The sequence below is a fragment of the Panulirus ornatus genome, chromosome 11 (genome assembly GCF_036320965.1).
Source record: "Panulirus ornatus isolate Po-2019 chromosome 11, ASM3632096v1, whole genome shotgun sequence".
Taxonomy (NCBI): domain Eukaryota; kingdom Metazoa; phylum Arthropoda; class Malacostraca; order Decapoda; family Palinuridae; genus Panulirus; species Panulirus ornatus.
The window spans coordinates 5,340,617-5,364,093 of record NC_092234.1 but is presented as its reverse complement, the minus strand read 5'-3'; the positions used below and the strand labels follow the sequence as shown (position 1 = coordinate 5,364,093).

Sequence of the window (23,477 nt, the reverse complement as noted above, 5' to 3'; positions counted from 1 at the left end):
TTGCACTCCTTTGACCCAGTTATCTGTCTTTTCTTAATGCCTCACCTACACATGGACTGCTGGCAATTTGTCAACGAATATACAATCTCTCCTTGTCACAAATAACACATGACAACACTAAAGTCAAACAACTCATTCTTTGAAACTCTAGATTTTCCTGCGGTAAGTGCTTTGCGCTAGCCCTAGTCATGCCTCTTGGTGTAATGATAGGAGCAATAGCTGGAAGTAGTAGGCAGGGAGCATTAGGTAATTAGATGTAGAAGTTTGGAATATTAAGACACAATAGGTAGAATCTGAAAACACTGTGAAAATTGCCATCTGTCACAGGCCTGTTAAGGATGAGGTACTAAAAGCTAAGCAGCACTGAAATTCAACAGTTATTTTGACTCTTTTACTATGGCCACCCCCTTAAGAGAGTTCTCAAAGGGAGTGGGCATAAAAAAAAAAAAAAAATACAGATAGATAACTATACAAGCATTCTGATAATCTTCAGGCACCTCACCTTGAGCCATAAACACACTAAAAATCACAGCTAATTAATCAACAAAAGTCACCCTCTTTCCCAATAAAAAGAAGCAATAAAAACAATCTTAAAAGATTCCCCTTAAATCATCAGGTACTTCACCTTGAGCCATACACACACTGAAAATACCAGCCAATTAATCAACAAAGCAGTCACCCTCTTTCTCAATAAAAGATGCGATAAAAACACTTTTAAAAGATTCCACTTACAAGAAACGAGATAACATATGAACAAGATTTTTAATTAAAAGCTCCAAGAAATCAATGGAGACACATCACTGAACATGATGCAAAAAAGATGAAGGGTATTTTAGTTTTAAGTTTATAACCTGCTGATATTACATCAACAAGGTATATGTATATGATGCTTAAATCAAAACAAAAAGGCATTTACTTACTGCAGTGGCCACCAGGATGGGGCATTGGCCTGAGCGAAATACACGGAGAGCATCCTCACGCTCACGCTGACTGCGATCCCCGTGAATGCTAGTCACAGGGTAGCCATGGCGATACAAGAATTCCTCAAGAGCATCTGCTCCTTTCTTAGTCTCCACAAACACTAAGGTTAAGGATTCTGGAAAAAAGGGTAATGAGGTTACTGTCACTTTTTCCTTGCTTCCATACATATTCTCCAAATCCACTGAACAGCATGATCACACTCATTCTTCCCCTTCTCACTCAATACGCTACCTACATAACCATTAACATTATCTTGGTGGTTTATTCCTCTCCTTCATCTTTTAATGTGTTCTCTCCCATTTACTCTAAACCTGTTGTACCAGTAACCATGTCTTGCACATCATCATTCCCAATCAGTTCTTTAATCCTTAAACAATGGACAACATTGAGATTTTTTTTTTTATGAGAACAGCACCAAACTCATTTAAGCCTCAACTTTTCCTAACTCTGTCTGCATATCCAGCTGATATGATAACATTAGTAGACTACAAAGGTCTCTTCCATCACCATGCAGGTGCAGTAAATACATTCTGCTGTCATCAGTACCCACACAATTATCAATACTGATGCATGCTTATCAATCTCTAAGGTCATATGCACTGTGAACCCAAAGTAAACAGACTTTTGGACGGGCTCAGTGATTTGGAAGAACACATAATCAAATGTGTCTGCTGATAAGCAAAGTCATGACATAAATGACAGTGATTGTAGCAGTGGTAAAAAGGGGGGAGTCCAACAAAGGACTGTTACCCAAGTCCCTGTCACCCTCACTCTTAGCCTTTGTACCTTAGAGAGGGGTAACATCAGGGACACATAAACAACATCCTCATTTGATACAGCTACTTTCTACATCATATGAAATTTACTGAAACCAGCAGCTATTATTCAAAGAAAAGACCCATAGACTACTTCAAGTTTTACACTGACTGCTTCACATGCTTGCTTCAACCCAATGACAGTATGAAATGCAACCATATACCACATGTCATATCTCATCCAATTATAACAATTCTTCTTACATTCATTTGCTTCTTTAACTTTGCAACCTTTGCAAGGTGGCATGAAAAACAGATGGACAACAGCCTTTAAAACATCCATTCTCTACCTATCATGTATAACTTACCCTTGGTGGCTTCATTTAATCGGTCAAGGCCAGCAGCATTCAGGATGTCCAAGAGGAAGGAGCGTTTATCATCCTCTGCAACCCATACAATTTTCTGCGTTATATTTTCTGATGTTGATCCGACACGACCCACTGCCAAGAAGATGTAATTGTCCAAGAAGTCCTGCAAATTAAGAAAAAAAATTATTTGGAAACATAATTCCAGACAGTTTTTAATGATTACAATTAAGAAATGTTCATACTCTGGCAATGTAAATTATTATAATACATCACTTCACTTGTACCACTGTATAAGACTGTAGTACTTAAACTGTAAAAGTTTTCACACACATTTCTCATTTGAACTCTTCAAATTTCAACAAAAGAATAATCAAAAGGTCTTAAAATTGAACCAGAAAACCTTAATGACCAAAATAGTACAGTAATAACTTGCTGAAATCAATTTTGATGTGCTAGACTATCAAAACCAGTAATGTTATAAGCTTATTCTTAAATTATTGCATTATGCATATTCTCATCATTAACATATGGAGTTTCCTTCTTATCTAAAAGACCCCAGATCACTGTTACTTTGGTGTCACCCAAGTCATTTTCCTCCAGTCTAGCAAAAAATGTTATATTAAATGTGATGATTGGAGCAAGCATCTGAGGCACTGTGAAATGCAGGAAGGTGGTCGTGTCTTGAGCTATATGGCTTGTAATGGCAGTGGAATGCTGTGAATCATGGGCTCAGACAGGCTAAACTGTAACAAGGTGAAACAGTACTTTAATTTTTGTTAGGTATGTTAGTTGTGGTTCAGTCATACAGAATGATGAATAAAAAAAAGCCTTAGTATAATCATGGCTCTTTGTGACTGACAAGAGGAGTACCTATCTACGAGTATTTTGCCACAAGGCAGGGCAAACATAATCATCACTGCATATCTAACTTTAGGTAATAAGTTTCAATCACCTTGCACATTCCTAATATCTATCCTAAGTTAATATGTAACCGTCTTCAACCACATAAATTTTCTTTAATGTTCCTGTAGCTGTTCCAAGCATGTTTCTAATTTTTCTTAGTAGTACACTCTATAATCTTTCTAGCAGACCTCTCATATATATATATATATATATATATATATATATTTTTTTTCTTTTTATACTTTGTCGCTGTCTCCCGCGTTTGCGAGGTAGCGCAAGGAAACAGACGAAAGAAATGGCCCAACCCTCCCCATACACATGTACATACACACGCAAATATACATACCTACACAGCTTTCCATGGTTTACCCCGGACGCTTCACATGCCTTGATTCAATCCACTGACAGCACGTCAACCCCTGTATACCACATCGCTCCAATTCACTCTATTCCTTGCCCTCCTTTCACCCTCCTGCATGTTCAGGCCCCGATCACACAAAATCCTTTTCACTCCATCTTTCCACCTCCAATTTGGTCTCCCTCTTCTCCTCGTTCCCTCCACCTCCGACACATATATCCTCTTGGTCAATCTTTCCTCACTCATTCTCTCCATGTGCCCAAACCATTTCAAAACACCCTCTTCTGCTCTCTCAACCACGCTCTTTTTATTTCCACACATCTCTCTTACCCTTACGTTACTTACTCGATCAAACCACCTCACACCACACATTGTCCTCAAACATCTCATTTCCAGCACATCCATCCTCCTGCGCACAACTCTATCCATAGCCCACGCCTCGCAACCATACAACATTGTTGGAACTACTATTCCTTCAAACATACCCATTTTTGCTTTCCGGGATAATGTTCTCGACTTCCACACATTTTTCAAGGCTCCCAAAATTTTCGCCCCCTCCCCCACCCTATGATCCACTTCCGCTTCCATGGTTCCATCCGCTGACAGATCCACTCCCAGATATCTAAAACACTTCACTTCCTCCAGTTTTTCTCCATTCAAACTCACCTCCCAATTGACTTGACCCTCAACCCTACTGTACCTAATAACCTTGCTCTTATTCACATTTACTCTTAACTTTCTTCTTCCACACACTTTACCAAACTCCGTCACCAGCTTCTGCAGTTTCTCACATGAATCCGCCACCAGCGCTGTATCATCAGCGAACAACAACTGACTCACTTCCCAAGCTCTCTCATCCCCAACAGACTTCATACTTGCCCCTCTTTCCAAGACTCTTGCATTTACCTCCCTAACAACCCCATCCATAAACAAATTAAACAACCATGGAGACATCACACACCCCTGCCGCAAACCTACATTCACTGAGAACCAATCACTTTCCTCTCTTCCTACACGTACACATGCCTTACATCCTCGATATAAACTTTTCACTGCTTCTAACAACTTGCCTCCCACACCATATATTCTTAATACCTTCCACAGAGCATCTCTATCAACTCTATCATATGCCTTCTCCAGATCCATAAATGCTACATACAAATCCATTTGCTTTTCTAAGTATTTCTCACATACATTCTTGAAAGCAAACACCTGATCCACACATCCTCTACCACTTCTGAAACCACACTGCTCTTCCCCAATCTGATGCTCTGTACATGCCTTCACCCTCTCAATCAATACCCTCCCATATAATTTACCAGGAATACTCAACAAACTTATACCTCTGTAATTTGAGCACTCACTCTTATCCCCTTTGCCTTTGTACAATGGCACTATGCACGCATTCCGCCAATCCTCAGGCACCTCACCATGAGTCATACATACATTAAATAACCTTACCAACCAGTCAACAATACAGTCACCCCCTTTTTTAATAAATTCCACTGCAATACCATCCAAACCTGCTGCCTTGCCGGCTTTCATCTTCCGCAAAGCTTTTACTACCTCTTCTCTGTTTACCAAATCATTTTCCCTAACCCTCTCACTTTGCACACCACCTCGACCCAAACACCCTATATCTGCCACTCTGTCATCAGACACATTCAACAAACCTTCAAAATACTCATTCCATCTCCTTCTCACATCACCACTACTTGTTATCACCTCCCCATTTACGCCCTTCACTGAAGTTCCCATTTGCTCCCTTGTCTTACGCACCCTATTTACCTCCTTCCAGAACATCTTTTTATTCTCCCTAAAATTTACTGATAGTCTCTCACCCCAACTCTCATTTGCCCTTTTTTTCACCTCTTGCACCTCTCTCTTGACCTCCTGTCTCTTTCTTTTATACTTTTCCCACTCAATTGCATTTTTTCCCTGCAAAAATCGTCCAAATGCCTCTCTCTTCTCTTTCACTAATACTCTTACTTCTTCATCCCACCACTCACTACCCTTTCTAAACAGCCCACCTCCCACTCTTCTCATGCCACAAGCATCTTTTGCGCAATCCATCACTGATTCCCTAAATACATCCCATTCCTCCCCCACTCCCCTTACTTCCATTGTTCTCACCTTTTTCCATTCTGTACACAGTCTCTCCTGATACTTCTTCACACAGGTCTCCTTCCCAAGCTCACTTACTCTCACCACCTTCTTCACCCCAACATTCACTCTTCTTTTCTGAAAACCCATACTAATCTTCACCTTAGCCTCCACAAGATAATATATATATATATATATATATATGGGAGCGGGGGGCTGGAAATCCTCCCCTCTCGTTTTGAATTTTCCAAAAGAAGGAACAGAGAAGGGGGCCAAGTGAGGATTTCCCTCAAAGGCTCTGTTCTGAACGCTACCTCGTGAACGCGGGAAATAGCAAATAGTATGAAAAAAAAATATATATATATATATATATATATATATATATATATATATTTTTTTTATAATCCATCACATTCTTGCAGACTTAATAACCCAGCTTCTTTCCTTTAAGAATGATGAGAGGCTTGTATGTACAGAATATTCTCCTTTATCCCTTAAATTTGCTGTCTTGTATAATTATCATGTTTGATTCTCTTCTCTCAAGGATGTTAAGCTTGAGTTCTTTCAACCTCTCATGTATTTCAAATGATCCATGTTGACAATGTTCATTAAATGTCACTGAATTCTAAATTGATTATTTCAGTTTGACTGGTTCATTACCACATGACACATCATTATTCAATTTAGCCTTTTGTATATACATTAAACATTTTAATCAAAAGCTTTCTTTTGTATATACATTAAACATTTTAATCAAAAGCTTTATTTTCAAAATGTTCTTTGAATTCTAGTTTCTGATTTATGATGAGTCCTTGATCACTGATGCTTTTTTCAGTTTGTCACATTACTTGGGCTTCATATGGTGTCACAAATGTAAATTTTTCAATGGCAAATTTGTCAAAATATAGTTTTGCGTAAATACATAATATTCATTTCTGCCCATCAGTATATTACATTAAATTCTTTTTTGACATTATTTTTTGATGACCATCATCAGCAAAGCACATTACTTATTTTTTTTTCCTGTTGGTCTCAATATAAGAGAGATCTGAGGCTAACAACATTCCTTGTAATATCCTAATCGAATATCTTCATCAGACATGGTTTCATTTGTTGTTACTTATGAATTTTATGTCTGTTACAAATTCTTTGATCCACCTTCCTATTTTCCTCATATTTCGTTCTGCTACTATCTTAAGTAATATGCCGATTGAGGAGATGAAAGGGTAGAATGAAGGAAGCTTTGCGACTTTAGCGCCTGAATACTCTGGAGGGCAAGAGGCATGTATAAGACTGAATGATTTGGAAGAAGGTGATGTATAGTGTAGAATTACTGTCAAGGGGCTGAACATGGGCATTATAAGGCAAGTCACAATGAATTATATAGTTTCTGAGACTTGGCTGTGGTTTTGGTACATTATTAAAGACAGCTAGACATTAGATGTGTGCAAATTAGGCCACTTTGTGTGTTCCTAATGATACGTCACTAAGCAAAAAAGGCAAATGCAGGTACTCAAAAAATTTAAAAAGTTTATATACTGTTTGAGATCCTGAGAGTAAAATGGGTCAGTAATGCTTTGACAGAAATTGTAAGTACGTTATTTTGAAATAAAGATTTAATGAGTTTGAAGTTGATCTTACTTCTTGCCAAAATCTTATATTACAAATGACTAGTTTGATATCAAGTACTAGTTTGTACTTAGAAAACTTGGATTAAAATAATCTCTAATTAAAAACTAATTATTGTTTTGAAATTGAGAGTGGGACAGCTTCCTTGATCATCTTATTTTCTTTTCCTTTTAGCAACTGACACAGTAAGATCAAAACACACCCAATCATTGCCATTTAATTTATATTCATAGAAAACTTATAGAAAGAGTGAAAGACAATAGAAAGAACAGAGTTTCACTGCTTTGCTGATCAAGGGAAGGAGGAGGCATTATTACAGTTAATCCTCGTGGAGCTAGTCTCCACACGCAAATAATGGGAAACCAAAACCAGATGCAAGTCACAGGTCCAAGCCTTGGTGGCAGGGACTCATGCAGAAGCTCAAGAGAAAGGTAGCCAAAACAATACCTGCAGAATAGGGAGAGGGCAGCAACATCATAGTGGACATAGATGGATGGTTGGAAAGAAGTGACGCCTCAAGAATTAACAAGATGAAATGTTTTTGATTCCACTCTGGCTAATAAAAAGGTGGAGGAAGAGCTATCACAATTATGTGTGCAGTACTCCATTCTCAAGTGAACAGATCCCTTGTAAATATGAGAGAGCTACTTGAAAAATATATATATTCATTTATTAGACTTTATTGCTGTTTCCCACATTTGTGAGGTAGTGCCAGGAAACAGACAAAGAATGCCCCAACCACTCACATACATACACATATATAAATAAACACCCATACTCGCACATATACATATATACAAACACATGCACAGACATATACATATATACTCATGTACATATTCATACCTGCATACCTTCGTCCATTCCTGGCGCTACCACGGCCCCACAGGAAACAGCATCATTACACTTGATTGCTGTCTCCCATGTCAGCAAGGTTGTGCCAGGAAACAGATGAAGGCTACATTCGCTCACATCCATTCTCTACTTGACTTCAGTAATACATTAAAACTAAAGCTTCCTATCCTACAGACCTTTCCACGGTTTACCCTGGACACATCACATGCCTTGGCTCAGACCACTGACAGCAAGTTGACTCCACTATACTACACTGTTCCAGTTCACTCTATTCCTTGTCTGCCTTTCACTCTCCTCTATATTCAGACCCTGCTCGCTCAAAATCTTTCACTCCATCCTTCTATCTCCAATCTCAATTCCCCATTTTCCTTGTCCCCTCCCTCCACTTCTCACGCATATATCCTGTCAACCTTTCCTTATTTGTTCTCTCCATATGTCCAAACCACTTCAGCACACCCTCTTCAGCTTTCTCATCCACACTTTTAATTATTACACATCCTTTCATTACTCATTCGATCAAACCCCCTCACACCTCATATTCTCAAAATTTCATTTTCAAAACATCCACTCCCTCTGCACAGCTTTATATACAATAGCCCATCCCTCACATCCATATAATATTGTTGGGATTATTATACCTCCAAACATACCAATTTTTGCCCTCCCAGAACCTTCACCCCTCACCCCATCCTATGACTCACTTCTACTTCCATTTACTAAGATGCCCACTCCCAGGCAGGTATCTGAAACTTTACTTACTCCTAGTTTTCAAATGCAGAACCCAACTAATCTATTCCTCAAACCTGCTAAACCTAATAACCTTGCTTTTATTCGCAATTACCAACTTCCTCTTTCATACATTCTTCTAAACTCAAGTCAATAACTTCAGCTTTTGTCTCAAATCTGCCACCAGTGCTGTGTCATCAGCAAACATCAACTGGCTCACTTTCCAGGCCATTTCGTCTCCAACAGACCGAATAATCACCCCTCTCCAAGCGTTTTGCACTATATCCCAAACCACCCCATCCATTAACAAACTGAACAACCATGGTGACATCACACACCCGTGCCACAGACCAACCTTCACTGGGAACCAATCACTCTCCTCCCTTCCTACTCATACACATACACCCTTTATAAGAATTTCTCACTGCTTCTAGCAGCTTTCCACCCACACCATATATTCTTAAGACCTTCCACAAGGCATCTCTATCCACCCTATAATATGCTTTGTCCAGATCCATAAATGCCATTAACAAATCCATCTGTTTCTCTAAGTATTTCTTACTCGCATTCTTTAGAGCAAACACCTGATCTGTACATGCTGTCACCCTCTCAATCAATACCCTCCCATACTATTTACCAGGTAAACTCACCAAACTTACACCATTATGGTTTTAACACTCACCTTTATTCCCATTGCCTTTATACACTGGCACTATAAATGCATTCTACTAATCCTCAGGCACTTCGCCAGGATCCATACATACAATGAATATCCTTACCAACCAATCAATGACACAGTTACCTCCTTTCTTAATAAATTCAACTGCAATACCTTCCGCACCTGCTGTCTCGCTACATTTCATCTAAAGCGAGGCTTTCACCACTTCTCTCTCTGCACCATGACTCGCTTACTTCGCATACCACACAGATCCAAACACCCTACATCTACCATCTTATCATCAAACACCTTCAGCAGTCCTTCAAAATCTGACACCATCTGCAACTCACTTGACCACTACCTGTTACCACTTCCCCTTAACCCCCCTTCATCGATGTTCCTATCTGATCTTAGTTTTTGCAATCATTAACCTTACAAAATATCCTATTCTCCCAAAAGTTTACTGATATCTGCTCACTCCAACTTGCATTTGCCCTCTTTTTCAGCCCCCTGCATCTTCCTCTTGATCTCCTGCAGCTTTCTTTTATACAACCACCAATCATTTGCATTCCTTCCTGTATCACCCAACACTTATCTATTATCTTTCACAAACAACCTTATTTCTTCATCCCACCACACGGTACCCTTTCTAATCTGCCCACCTCTTATCTTTCACATGCTGCATGCATCTCTCAGGCATGGCAGCACCGCTTCCGTACATACCCCACATTCTTCACACACACTCCATCTGCATTACTATATCTCACCTTTTGCCATTCCATCCTCAATCTCTCTTGATATTTCTTTACAGAAGTCTCTTTTCCAAGCTCACTTACTCTCACTACTCTCGTCTCAATATCGTTTACTCTTTTCTGAATATCTTTACAAATCTTCACCCCTGCCTCCACTATATAGTGATCAGAAATCCATCCAGCTGCCCCCTCTCAGCACATTACATCCGAAAGTCTCTTTTACATGCTATCAATTAATATGTAATCCAGTAACACCTGCTGAGCATCTCTCTTACTCACATATGCATGTCCCTCTTTCTAACCCGGCATTCCCCATCATCAGTCCTTTTTCACCACACAACTCCACGAGTTGTTCATCATTTCCATTCATAATACTGAATAACCCATGCCCCTAATTATACCCTCAACTGCCACATTACTCACTTTTGCATTCAAATCACCCATCACCAATACCCAGTCTCTTACAAGATGTGTTATGTATTGGAAAGAGAGAATATTAGAGCTAGAGACGATGAATTTGGAAAGGAAAGAGAAAGAGTGGGCAACAAGGCAGAACCCAGAGGGACACGACTACTGACAGAATAACTGGGCTGTCACTCCATCAATGACTACTACAATGGACCAGCTAGAGAGGAAGCTATGCATTAGGGAACAGAGAGAAGCAGAAAAAGCCAAAGGAAGAAAGTTTGGAAAGCAGACTTATGCCATACCCGATCAAATGCTTTGGAGATGATGAGGGCCACGACGAAAGATTCACCAAAATTTCTGAAGGAGGAGGACCAGAGATGATTCACATAGGAGGGAAGATCACCAGTAGACGTTGCACCACAAAAGCCATATTGGTGATTAGAAAGAAGGGAATGGAATTCTAAGTGTTTGAGAAGGTGAGGGATGTTTCAATAATCAAAATTTAAGTCTATAATATAATCATTTGTCCTAATTGACAAACAGTTATTTTAATAGATTTAAGTAATGTGTAGATGTAATCTGGGAGGGGATTACATAGCATTCACTTCCTCCCTCCCACGTACATGATCATTTTTCTTTTTAGCCGAGTGTTTACCTCCCCATGTACAAAATAATTTTTCTTTGTAACTGGCAGAAAACACCCATTGCATGTAGCAAAAAACTACATAACAAAAAGATACTTTCTCATGCTCTAATAAAGCACCACAATCTCAGAGGTTGATCATAGTGATCCAGGCTCTGCCCCCCACCAACCCCCAACCCCAAATCTCCCTGCAAGGCACCTGACACCTACTCGCTTTAAGCCCCACTCCCAATGGCTACAGGATTGCTAATATTTTTAGGAATCAGCTATCTGTTTTCAGGAGGTCTGGGCACTTTGGCTTATGGGGTAGCCATTCAAATGAATATCTGTCTTCTTCAAATGCCATCTGACTGCAGAAAGTAGTCTAACAGCAAATCTTTCATCTTTGCTCTACAAAAAGTCAGCTCTTAGTTAATCCTGTCTTCATTAAAGAAGTACATTGCCTTATCTTCTACATTCATTAGCTGCTTAAGCAAAGCTTTGCTCCACAATAAGGTTGTAATGTTTTGATTATACATCGTCTTTCATAACGAGAGCTGTGCATCTTGTAAAATTTCGGCATCAGTAAAATATTTCACATTTGTAAATAGCATAACATTTATAATTTTCACAGCACAAGCAGGAATCTACATCTACATTTGTGAGACTTTTCACATAAGCAAGTCTCAAATGGAGAATGAAAAATGCTACACAGTTATATTCTCAGTTCTATCAAATTTTACACATTTATTTTCTTTTGTATTAATCCAAATATAATCACATATCAAACAATATCAAGTCCTAACAAATGGTTTTCTACAGAGATTACCTATAAGATCTTCAGTTGCAAACACTTTTTTCTCAAATATGGTTATGCTTTCCTTATAAAAAATTATTAATCAAATATTTATTGTAAAATCAACTCATTAATGATGCTGGTGTCAGACCAATATAAAGTTGAAAAAAAAAAAAAAAATCCTGGAAAATAAATATTAATTTGAAAAGTTTTACTAAGTTGTAATAAAAAAATCATTTACATTACCTGGCATAACTAACTTACATGAACATTAATTATTTTTGTATACTTATTCCAATTTTAGAAATAACTGGGCAGTCACTTTCCAATACATCTATCTTCAACTTTCTGAACAAAAAGATAACAAATTAAACATGAAGGGAACGAGAAAGTTGTTACTGGTGGACAAGCCATGTTGAGAGAGAACCTTTGGTAAATAAATCTGGAATTTGCTTTGTTTATTCATGTGCAAACAAGTATGGCTGCATGTAACACCTGCTGCTTACCTCCTAACCAGCTAGTTAGCTAGCTTAGTATTATCCACTGTCGAGGTAAATAAATGCTGTAACTAGTCTCCTATGGGAAGGGCAGTCACTCTGTGTACTGACAGTAAGCAGTATGATAGCAAATCTGCCTCAAGGGTTTAGATATACCTGCCCTTTACCATCATGCAGGATAAGGATGGAAAGCCCCAGTTGTGGAAAACTACTTCCCACAAAAGGTGCTTGCCTGCATACAATTCATTCTCATGTCGATGGGTACTATGTTAATAATGATTTTATATATAGATAACCAAAGAGATAGACAGACTAATTAATATTACTGCTGCCAAATCCAGAAGGCTATGAATGACAAATATTTATCAAAAACTCAGAGATGATAAGTAATATAAATACAGTAAATACAAAATAAATATTAAATTTACAAGACTGGCATTGAGATATGGCTGAGTACACAAATGACTGACTGGTTTCTAAATATCAAATACATGATTAGTTCATTCAATATAGAAAAGGAAATAAAGGCTAGTGTAACAAGTAAAGAAAGGTAAACATGCTGGTGTACTGAAATAGTAGCTGAGGGTCATAAGCTCTTTAAAATGCATATCTGTGGCACTGATGTCCATCTCCCTGGGTCTTCAGCCCAAAGTGGGTGAATCCATATGCCCTAAATACTGAGCAAGTTTAAGTTACGGCAAGAAGTTTACCTTCCCAGAAAAGCCAGTACCCATCCACATTTGGGTCGAATGAGGCATCTGGTATCACACCTGTGTCGTTAGGTGTATGCTAAGGCCCTTGCCCATGAGGACACCACCCAGGATGGGGTTGAATTCCAGGGCCCTGGAAATCAGGACCAGTTCTCTAACCATTCAGCCATGAAGAAGGATACAGAAAAAAATCTGAAGGTAAGGTAATGAGGCAATAAACATACTTAAAAGATATAGGTGAAACAAGAATCTACTACAGAACTGCATTTACTGGCAAAGTATTTAAAATAGACCTAGATTCTTAAAGGGGTTGAGGAAACTTAGAAGAATGAACTCAAGAGGAATGAGGAAATTCCAGGGGTGATTTAACAAAGTAAAGACTCGGTGCTGAGGTGACATGGGTATACACACAAGAACCATTTATTCTATATATGGAAAATACAATACAGAGACCAACACAAGCTTTAATAATAGAGATTTCTTTACATTTCTGACCATATGAGACATCCTCCTTGCAAGAGTTACTGCATATAATGGGGACACTATGGAATCCTCCTTGCAAAAGTTACTGCACATAATGGGGACACTAAGGACCACACACTACAATTGTGTAAATGAAAGTCTAGGAACCATTGCTAACCATTAGGTACCCCAAATAAACTGAGGGTCATCAGGCAGTAGAGGCTGTACTGCTGGGAGTTAAATCTCTTAAAAGAACTTCTCACTTCAATGGAGAATACATTTCCCTGTAAGTAGTGCAGCCCTGGGCTGCAGTTACCTTTAGAAAGGTTCTGGGTAACACCAGGACTCTTTCACAAAAACTGGTCCCGAGGTAATAATAAATAAAGACATAAATCAAGAAAAGCACTTATTTTCTCCATGTACACCTTGTTAAACCCAAGTGTATTTGGAATAATGTTCTTATAAATATGTAGCAAATCTAATATGACATAACCACTACATGATTGGAAGACCCATAAATTTCTATGATCAATATATTGCTCTACTTTTGTTTCTTTTCATCATTCCAATAATACAAATATACCCATACATTCTGTCCTAAATGATTTTAACTCCCCTAACACTTAAATTCAACCCACTTATGCAAGTCACTTCTTTACTTCTGGCATCCATTCTTTCACTTATGCGAGTCACTTCTTTACTTCTGGCATCCATTCTTTCCCTATACAAATCATAATTTTTTGATATTTATTTTGTTTATTATACTTAATTGCTGTTTCTCGCATAAGCGAGGGAGTGCAAGGAAACAGACGAAGAATGGCCCAACCACTCATATACACATATATATACATAAATGCCCATACACTCACATATACATACATAAACATTTCAATGTACATGTACGTATTCATACTTGCTGCCTTCATCCATTCCTGTCGCCAACCTGCCACACAGGAAACAGCATCCCCCCCTCCAGCGTGGTAGCACTAAGTCCACTCCCAGATATCTAAAACATTTCACTCCTAATTTTTCTCTGTTCAAACTTACATCCCAATTAATATCTCATGCTATTCTTCAGTTTGTTCAACATTATATGCAAACCAAATGTAAAGTCTCCTGCAAGCCTACATCATATAAACTACTAAACTTCTGATTACATGATTCTTAAGCTGCTACTATCTCTTCCTGTCCACTATCAAGAAATGGCTATTCTGAGGCCTACTTCTACCCTAGAACAGTTAAGTTATGGAATTCTCTTCTCTCTTCATACAGCCTTTCTTCCTTTAGGATTAGGGCAAAATACACCTGCAAAGCCATTTCTTTAAATTTTTCTCTTTCACCTCAGATGGCCTTGATTAAGGCATACTTTGCCCATGCCATCTCAGAAAAAAATCTAAACAATCTTCCATTTTTGACCTCTGTTCTACATGCTATGTAAACCATTCAACCAACCTCTCACTACAGGACACCCTCCCCCAGCTTTTTTTTTTTTTTTTTAAGTAAACTACAATCTACTTAACCATCAGCAATGAGATGCTTCATCCTTCAATATGCTATCCTAATCCACTATGCTACCTCAAGAAAATTTTTTTCTCATACTCCATCTTTATTCTGTTTAATCACATTCTATAAAGCAGCTTTCTTTAAACAACAACAAAAAAACCTTATCTATACCCAAATCTCCAACTTGCTACTCTTACTTTATTCACCCAATGTATGCATTTTACAGCAACTACTAACAAATACTTGTACCATAATGACAAGTCTCAAACACTTCACTTAACCAGAGCAAAAAGAATAAAAAAAAAATATAAGCTTGTGCTTACTTCCCATTCAAACTTCTCAATTTATTCAACACAGTCAACAGGCTCCAATAGAACATCCTAATTGTGGCAATGTAGGCTGAATCAACCAAAATCATTCTAGGGGGAAAACATACCTGGGCAAGGCGTTGGATCTCTTTAGGGAAGGTAGCAGAGAACATGAGTGTCTGGCGCTGGCCAGTGGGAGGCATGTTGTCCTCCTCTACAATTCGACGAATCTGAGGCTCAAAACCCATGTCCAGCATGCGGTCAGCCTCATCAAGTACCAGGTATCTGAGAAGAGTGTCAAAAGGGTCAGAGTTTATTACCATTTGACACTACATCACAAACTCTGTTAAAAGTGTCATAAGTTGTTGAGAATCATTGCTGTTTATTGATAATTCATTAACTATATATTACATCATAATTATGGCATTCATGGGTTAACCCATAGTGAAACTGATTATTTGGAGTATGAGAGTGTTGAAGAAAAAACACACTTGCACGAGTCCAGTCCAATCTTGCCGCGGTCAATCATATCAGCAAGACGACCAGGTGTAGCAACAAGCAAGTGGCAACCACGGGATAAGTCTCTCATCTGAGCGACCACATCTGCACCACCATACACTACACATGGTCTCACTCGAGCCCTGAAACAACACAGGAAAATTAACCTCATTACAATACTCAAAAAAATCTAAAAGAATTCCAGTTTGTGAATTCTTAATCTGTATATATTATAAAAATAATTCTAAACTCCTTCTGAAAGTTGAAAGAAATTAGGAAACTCAATGGTAACACTAAATCAATCAAGGATATTAATGGAAATTATGTCTTGCAACAAACAAACTCTTCCAACTTAATTACTATCAATTAAATCCCCACTCTAACTGCATACTTTACATTCTTTTTATACATACCTAACTGGATCTGCCTTTGTGAGTCATACATACACTCTATAGGTGTCAAAATAATGCAATGAAACCAAAGCCTACTATCCACCACAGCCAGTGCCTAACAGACCTTCCCAAAGTTTAGCCCGACTACTTCATAAGCCCTGATAGCATGTCACCCCAACATAATTCATTCTATTCCATGCATATCTCTTACTCTCCTGAATTTGAAGGCCTAAAAACCGGCTAAAGCTTCCTTCATTTCATCCTTCCGTCTTAGATTTTCCCTTGCCCACTTCCACTTCTGACACATACATGTAGATCCTCTAAGTTTCAGTGTGCAAATCCTCTCCATAAATCCAAAACACTTAAGCAAACTCTGTTCAACTAAATCAGACAGCACTTACTGCAACGCTGGTATCTTTTACTATGTCACTCATAACACAACTGACCTGCCTTAAACCATATATTGCCTGACATTTAATTTCCAATAACTTCATTCTCTTTCTCTCAATTTCCAATAACTCCATTCTCTTTCTCTCTTGTGTGTTCAAGGCCCAGGCCTTACATCCACACAACACTGCTGGGAACACCATGTGCAGAAAAAATACTCCTAAAGTGATATATGTTTTCATCGTTATATGAATCTCTCTTGAAATTGTATGGTAAATTTTTTTTTTCAAACAACTTGAAAAATATGAATATTGAGGACTGGATCGAATAACTCAGTGGGGCATTAAGGAGTTAATACTGTATATTAAATTTCTGTCAGTGAAATCTTTGCTTCCCCTGCCAACAACAGTGCTTTAAATATTTTTTTCCTTATGTATATGTATTGAAACATATATACACGTACATATACATACTTGTTTGCCTTCATCCATCCCTGACACTTCCCTGCCCCACAAGAAACAGCATCAGCTACCACCTGCATCAGCAAGGTAGAGCCAGGAAAACAGACAAAAAAGGCAAAGTACCAACCATAAAAGGCAAACATACCTGTATGAAAACTTGCGGGACTCATCATATATTTGGGTTGCTAACTCACGAGTAGGTGCTAAAACCAAGGCAAGTGGGTACTGCTTACTTCGACCTCGAGGATTGTTGTTCTTCATCTGGCAAAAAAAGACCACCACCATCATTATCTATTAAGCTGTAGGGGAAGAAAATCAGCTATACAGAGACATAAGTTGTTATAACAATATACCTGTCCATTATGTACTTGCCAACTACTCTATATACAGCAACTCAAACAGAATCTCTTCCAAACACCAAGACCCTACAACCTTTCTATAATTCTCCTTCAAATCATCACTGTTCAAAATCACATTCCATTCTCCTTCAAATCGTCACTGTTCAAAGTCACATTCCATCCGTCTATTTATAGTCATATTCCGTATGTCTATCTATGTCTCTGAAGTCCATTTCCCTTGAGCACTTCCCCTAAAGGGATGGCCATGGCAATAGTGTTTCCATAACTGGTGAACTCTAGTGCCACTTCTTAGCTTTAAGTAATTCCCCGTTAACAGGCCACTGGCAGAGAGCAACTATAACAATGTTTTCCAAGGCTCCTACCTAATGTTTCTATCAACTACTACTACTGCTACTTAATTTCCAACCAACAGCTTCTAACCAATGCTCCCAGCTAATGCTCCTAAAAAATACTTCTTAATGCTCCTGTCTAATGTTCTTACCTACTACTTTTCTCCCTAATGCTCCTGTCAAATGTTCCAACCTACTCCTTCAATCAGTTGCTTCTACCATTTTCCCAAAAGGCAGGGTTAGGGCTGGCACATAGCTCTCATCGCAGGAGAACCTAGAGTTGCAGAGAATGAGTTGTGTGAGAGAAGTGATGTCAGGTGTTATGTGTGACAAGGAGAGATTTAAATTTATGTACAGAACATCAATAGTCCACATGTGGGCGAGGCAGAAAGACAGCTGCCTGGGTTAAAGGAGTGAAACAGCCACTGTCAGGTGTTATGTGTGACCAGGAGAGATTTAAATTTATGTACAGAATGTCAATAGTCCACATGTGGGTGAGGCAAAAAGACAGCTACCTGGGTCAATGGAGTGAAACAGCCACTGAAGTACTAGCTCACTACACAGCCATCAATAACTCCTCCAATACCTAGGTGGAAAGTACCAGTAATATACCTCCCTGATTGGTGGCTGCCTACCAACTACTACCTGACTTCCTGTATTATCTTCAATTTTCCTTTTATATCATCAATCGGCACATTAAAACAAACCTCTTGTTCTTTCTCTGTTCAAGTGTGCCACAATCCCTGCTCATCTGAGATGTCCTTGGTCATCAACCATACCCTCCACCATTTGGTATCTCAACAATAAATTCATGTTATGAAATAACATCTATATCTTAATAGGATTAGCTAAATTTGAAAGTTCTTGAAAATAGCTTTGTTCTCACCAGTTATGACTACAATCAACCATGTGGTTTTGAATGAGATTTTCAAAGATCTATATTAAACTTTGTGCACAATTCAACCTCATCTTGATGTGAAATAAATCATCCTCACAACTGTCATCTTGGTTTAAAAAAATACGAGTATCTTGCATAATTCAATCTATCTATATCTCTTATGCCTGTTCCCTTCATGAACTCCCTTAAGGGGGTGGCCAAGGCAATAGTCTCCATACCTAGAGAACTCCAGTGCTGCTTCTTAGCCTTCAATGCCCTTAATTGAAAGTAAATATTATTTTCTTTAGCAGTCATATCAAGTTCCCAGATACTTAAATGAACAAGATTTATCCCAAGGATGCTCTTTCCCATGCTTCATTATAAATAGCTCAGCAGTTCTGGAGATTCTTAACCCCCCCCTGAAAAAAAAAGGGGTGTTACTGGAGATTCTTAACCCCCCCTAAAAAAAAAAGGGGGGGGGGGGTTACTACATGATCCTGTAAAACTCTTGTAAAGTTGAATTTCCCTTGAGAAAAATATTCTAAGAAAATTTCTACAACAGACCTCTTTCATATGTAAGTCTTCAAGGACGGATCATGCATGGGCTAATGAGGGGGTTTCAAAAGGGGTTTCAAGCAGTCCAAGATGAACAAACGATATTTTATCTCTAGAGTAAGACTAGACCCCCAGGATCATGTGTATGTAAAGGAAAGGTAAATGGCCCAGACTTCAGACAACCTGTCTATAGCTCTGGAGTAGTTAATTGTGGGTAAAAGTAAATTGCCATGCTTCTGCCTGTTTACATGAGTAGGGATAATGGGAGGTAATGTTGAACAAAGCCCCAGACATGGAAGTCATCAAGGAAACCCGGCTGACAAGCACTTATAAACAGCCTTCATTTGCCTTCATTTGGAACTAAATTCTCTGACACCAACATGCTTCTTGTCAAGTATAATAGTACTTGGCCTAGTGGCTAGAGAAAATTTTTTTTCAGAATTTCCCAATACAACACTAAAAAAAAGGTACTTAAATCAACAAAACTGGCTTTAAATGACAAATCATTTCAACAGATGATTTCAGTAAATACAATTTAAAAAATGATTCGCTTTTCATAACCATGTCCGAACGCTCTTCCTGAGACTATGGTATATCAAAGTAAAATAAAAATGAAATAGTAGCTGGCAGGCAGCCAATGACCAGGAAGGTATACTACGAATATGGCCTGCCTGGGTACTGGAAGGGTTAGCAAACTACACGGTGAGTCAGTACTTCAGAGGTTGCCAAGTTGCAATCCTCTGACCCAGGTAGTTGTCTTTTCTTTCTGCCTAACTCACACATGGACTTCTTGCATTTTGTCCACAAACTTAGAATCTCTTCTTGTCACACATAAAACCTGACAAAACTAAACTCACACAGCCAATTCTTAGTAACTCTAGATTTTACTGTGGTGTGTGCTATATGCTAGCCCTGCCTATTGGCAAAATGGTAGGAGCAGTAGACATAATTAGTAGGTAGGAACACAAGTAGGAACCTCTGCAAACCGCTCTAAACTTGTCTTCTGTCAATGGCCTGTTAAGGGTAAGGCAATACAGGATTATTAAGAAGCAGCACTGGAGTTTACTAGTTATGGAAACTCTATTGATGTGGCCACCCACTTGAGGGAGTTCCATAAAGGAAGATGCATCAAATATAAAGACAGAACAAAAATAAATTATGATATTGTCAAAACACTTATACTGTACAGCTCCTTAAAGTCTTGCATAACCCACCTGAATTGGACCCTGTTCATAAATCTGGTTGAGGATTGGGACTAAGAATGCTGCAGTTTTTCCTGAACCAGTCTGAGCACAGGCCATCAGATCTCTCTTGGCAAGGATGAAAGGCAGAGCGTATTTCTGTCAAGTAGAAAAAAAAGGCATTACCAAATATATACGAAGCTGCTTGAGTTATACAATAAAAAACAAAACACATTGCAGCACTAGTAACTATTCCAAATACTAAACGAGAGTGTAACATACATACTTAAAATTCCTCATACATTGCAGCACTAGTAAATATTCCAAATAATAAATGAGAGTGTAACCTACATACTTAAAATTCCTTAAGTTCTCCAGGTTCAATTTTAAGCCAGTAACATGTGCTACTAAATAGAAATGTATAGCAGTTAGCATTCCTGACCATGACAAATTCATGGGCTCCCAAGAACTGAGCGCAAAGGTTCAAATCTAGGTTCTTGCAGTCAGTCCACAGTCAACCTAGTTGTTCATCCACCCTCATAGTTGATCGATAAAATTGGTACTTGGCTCAGGCTTTTTGTGTGTGTGTGTGTGTGTGTGTGCGTAAGTGTGCGGAATGCATCAAGACCACAGCTCTCTATCCATATCCAGGACCCAGAAACTTTTCCACAGATTACCCCAGATGTTTCACATGCCCTGGTTCAGTCCACTGACCCCAGAATACCACATCATTCTAATTCACTCTATTCCATGCACACCTTTCACCCTCCTGCATGTTCTGGCCCTGATCACTCAAGATCTTATTCACTCCATCCTTCCCATACAATTTGAGCTACTGGTTCTCCTTGTTCCTCTCCCCTCTGACACATATACCCTCTTAGTCAACCTTTCCACACTCATTCTCACCATATGTCCAAACCATTTTAACAAACCCTCTTCAGCTCTCTCAACCACACTCTTACTATTACTACACAGCTCTCTTACCCTTTCATTACTTACTCTATCAAACCAACTCACACCACATACTGTCCTCAAACATAAATATTTAGATATTTTTGATACATTTTAGCTATTTCCTGCATTAGTGAGGTAGCCTCAAGAACAAGTGACTGAGCCTTAAGAGGGAAAAATCCTCATTTGCCCCTTATCTGTTTCTTCTTTTGGAAAATTAAAACAGGATGGGAGGATTTTCAGCTACCTACTCCCATCCCTTTTAGTCGCCTTCTGTGACATGCAAGGAATTACGTGGTTAGTATTTCTCATTAAGAAAGGGGGTGGCTGTTGTTGGATGATTGGTAAGGATACTCAATGTATGTATTGATCATGGTGAAGTGCCTGAGGATTGGCAGAATGCATGTCTAGTGTCACTGTACAAAGGCAAAGAAGATAAAGTGAGGCATAAGTTTGTTAAGTATTCCTGTAAAATTGTATGGGAGGGTATTGATTGAGAGGGGAAAGGCATGTATAAAGCATCAGATTGGGGAGGAGCAGTATGGTTTTCAGAAGTGATAGAGGCTGTGGGGACAAGGTGTTTGCCTTGAAGAATGCGTGGGAGAAATACTTAAAAAACAGATGGATTTGTATGTGGCATTTATGGATCTGGAGAAGGCATATGATAGGGTTAATAGAAATGCTTTGTGGAAGGTCTTAAGAGTATATAAAGTGGGATGTAAGCTACTAGAAGCAGTGAGAAGTTATTATCAAGAGTGTAAGGCATGTGTACAAGTATGAAGAGAGGACAGTGATTGGTTCCCAGAGAAGGTCGGTCTGCAGCAGGGGTGTGTGATATCCCCATGGTTGTTTAATTTGTTTATGGATGGGGGGGGGTTTGGGAGGTAAATGCAAGAGTTGAGAGAGAGAGAGAGAGAGAGAGAGAGAGAGAGAGGAGAGAGGAGAGAGAGAGAGAGAGAGAGAGAGAGAGAGAGAGAGACAGAGAAATATGCAGTCTGTTGGGAATGAGAGAGAGCCTGGGAGGTGAGTCAGTTGTTTGCTGATGATAAGGCACTGGTGGCTGATTTGAATGAGAAACTACAGACGTTGGTGACTGAATTTGGAAAAGTGTATGAAAGGAAGAAGTTGAGAGTAAATGTGAATAAGATAATGGTTATTAGTTTCAGGAGAGTTGAGGGACAAGTTAGATGGTATGCGAGTTTTCTGAATGGAGAAAAACTGAAGGAAGTGAAGTGCTTTAGATATCTGGGACTAAACTTAGTGGCAAATGGAACCATGGAAGTGGAACCAAGTCATTGGGTGGGGAGGAGGTGAAGGTTCTGGGAGCAATGAAAAACATGTGGAAAGAGAGAACATTATCTTGGAGAGCAAAAATGGGTATGTTTGAAGGAACAGAATCCAACAATATTATATGGTTGCAAGGCATGGACTACATAGATAGAATTGTACAGAAGGTGGATGTGTTGGATATGAAATGTTTGAGGACAACATGTGGTGTTAGGAGGTTTGATCGAGTAAGTAATGACAGTAAGAGAAATGTGTGGCAATAAAGAATGTGGTGGTGAGAGCAGAAGAGGGTGTGTTGAAATGGTTTGGACAGATGGAGGGAATGAGTGAAGAAAGGTTGACAAAGAGGATATATGTGTCAGAGGTGGACGGAACAAGGAGAAACAGGAGATCAAATTTGAGGTGGAAGGTTGGAGTGAAAAAGATTTTGAACAATCAGGGTCTGAACATGCAGGAGGGTGAATGGCATGCAAGAAATAGAGTGAATTGGAACAATGTGTTATATCAGGGTCGACGTGCTGTCAATGGACGGTACCAGGGCATGTGAAATGTCTGGAGTAAACCAAGGTAAGGTCTGTGGGGCCTGGATGTGGATAGGGAGCTATGGTTTTGATGCAATACACATGACAGCTAGAGACTAGGTGTGAACAAATGTGGCCTTTTTCGTCCGTTTTCCTAGTAGGGCCTTGCTGAAGCAAGGGGTAGTGATGCTGTTTCCTATGGGGTGGGGTAGTGCCATGAATGGATGAAGGCAGGCAAGTATGACAAGCAAGTATGAATATGTACATGCTTAATCGCATTTCATG

General features: G+C 39.0%; 1 protein-coding gene across 1 annotated transcript in view; it reads right to left on the bottom strand.

Moving 5' to 3' along the window:
• The window catches only part of LOC139751082 (ATP-dependent RNA helicase DDX3X-like), a 344,069-nt gene that overhangs the window by 271,385 nt on the left and 49,207 nt on the right, over positions 1-23,477 (bottom strand). The window contains exons 9-14 of the mRNA XM_071666186.1: positions 20,467-20,592; positions 17,278-17,393; positions 15,886-16,035; positions 15,523-15,679; positions 2,105-2,267; positions 919-1,096 (exon numbers count right to left, since the gene is read on the bottom strand). Coding sequence (XP_071522287.1) covers positions 919-1,096; positions 2,105-2,267; positions 15,523-15,679; positions 15,886-16,035; positions 17,278-17,393; positions 20,467-20,592 — 890 coding nt within the window. The remainder of the gene's footprint in view (positions 1-918; positions 1,097-2,104; positions 2,268-15,522; positions 15,680-15,885; positions 16,036-17,277; positions 17,394-20,466; positions 20,593-23,477) is intronic.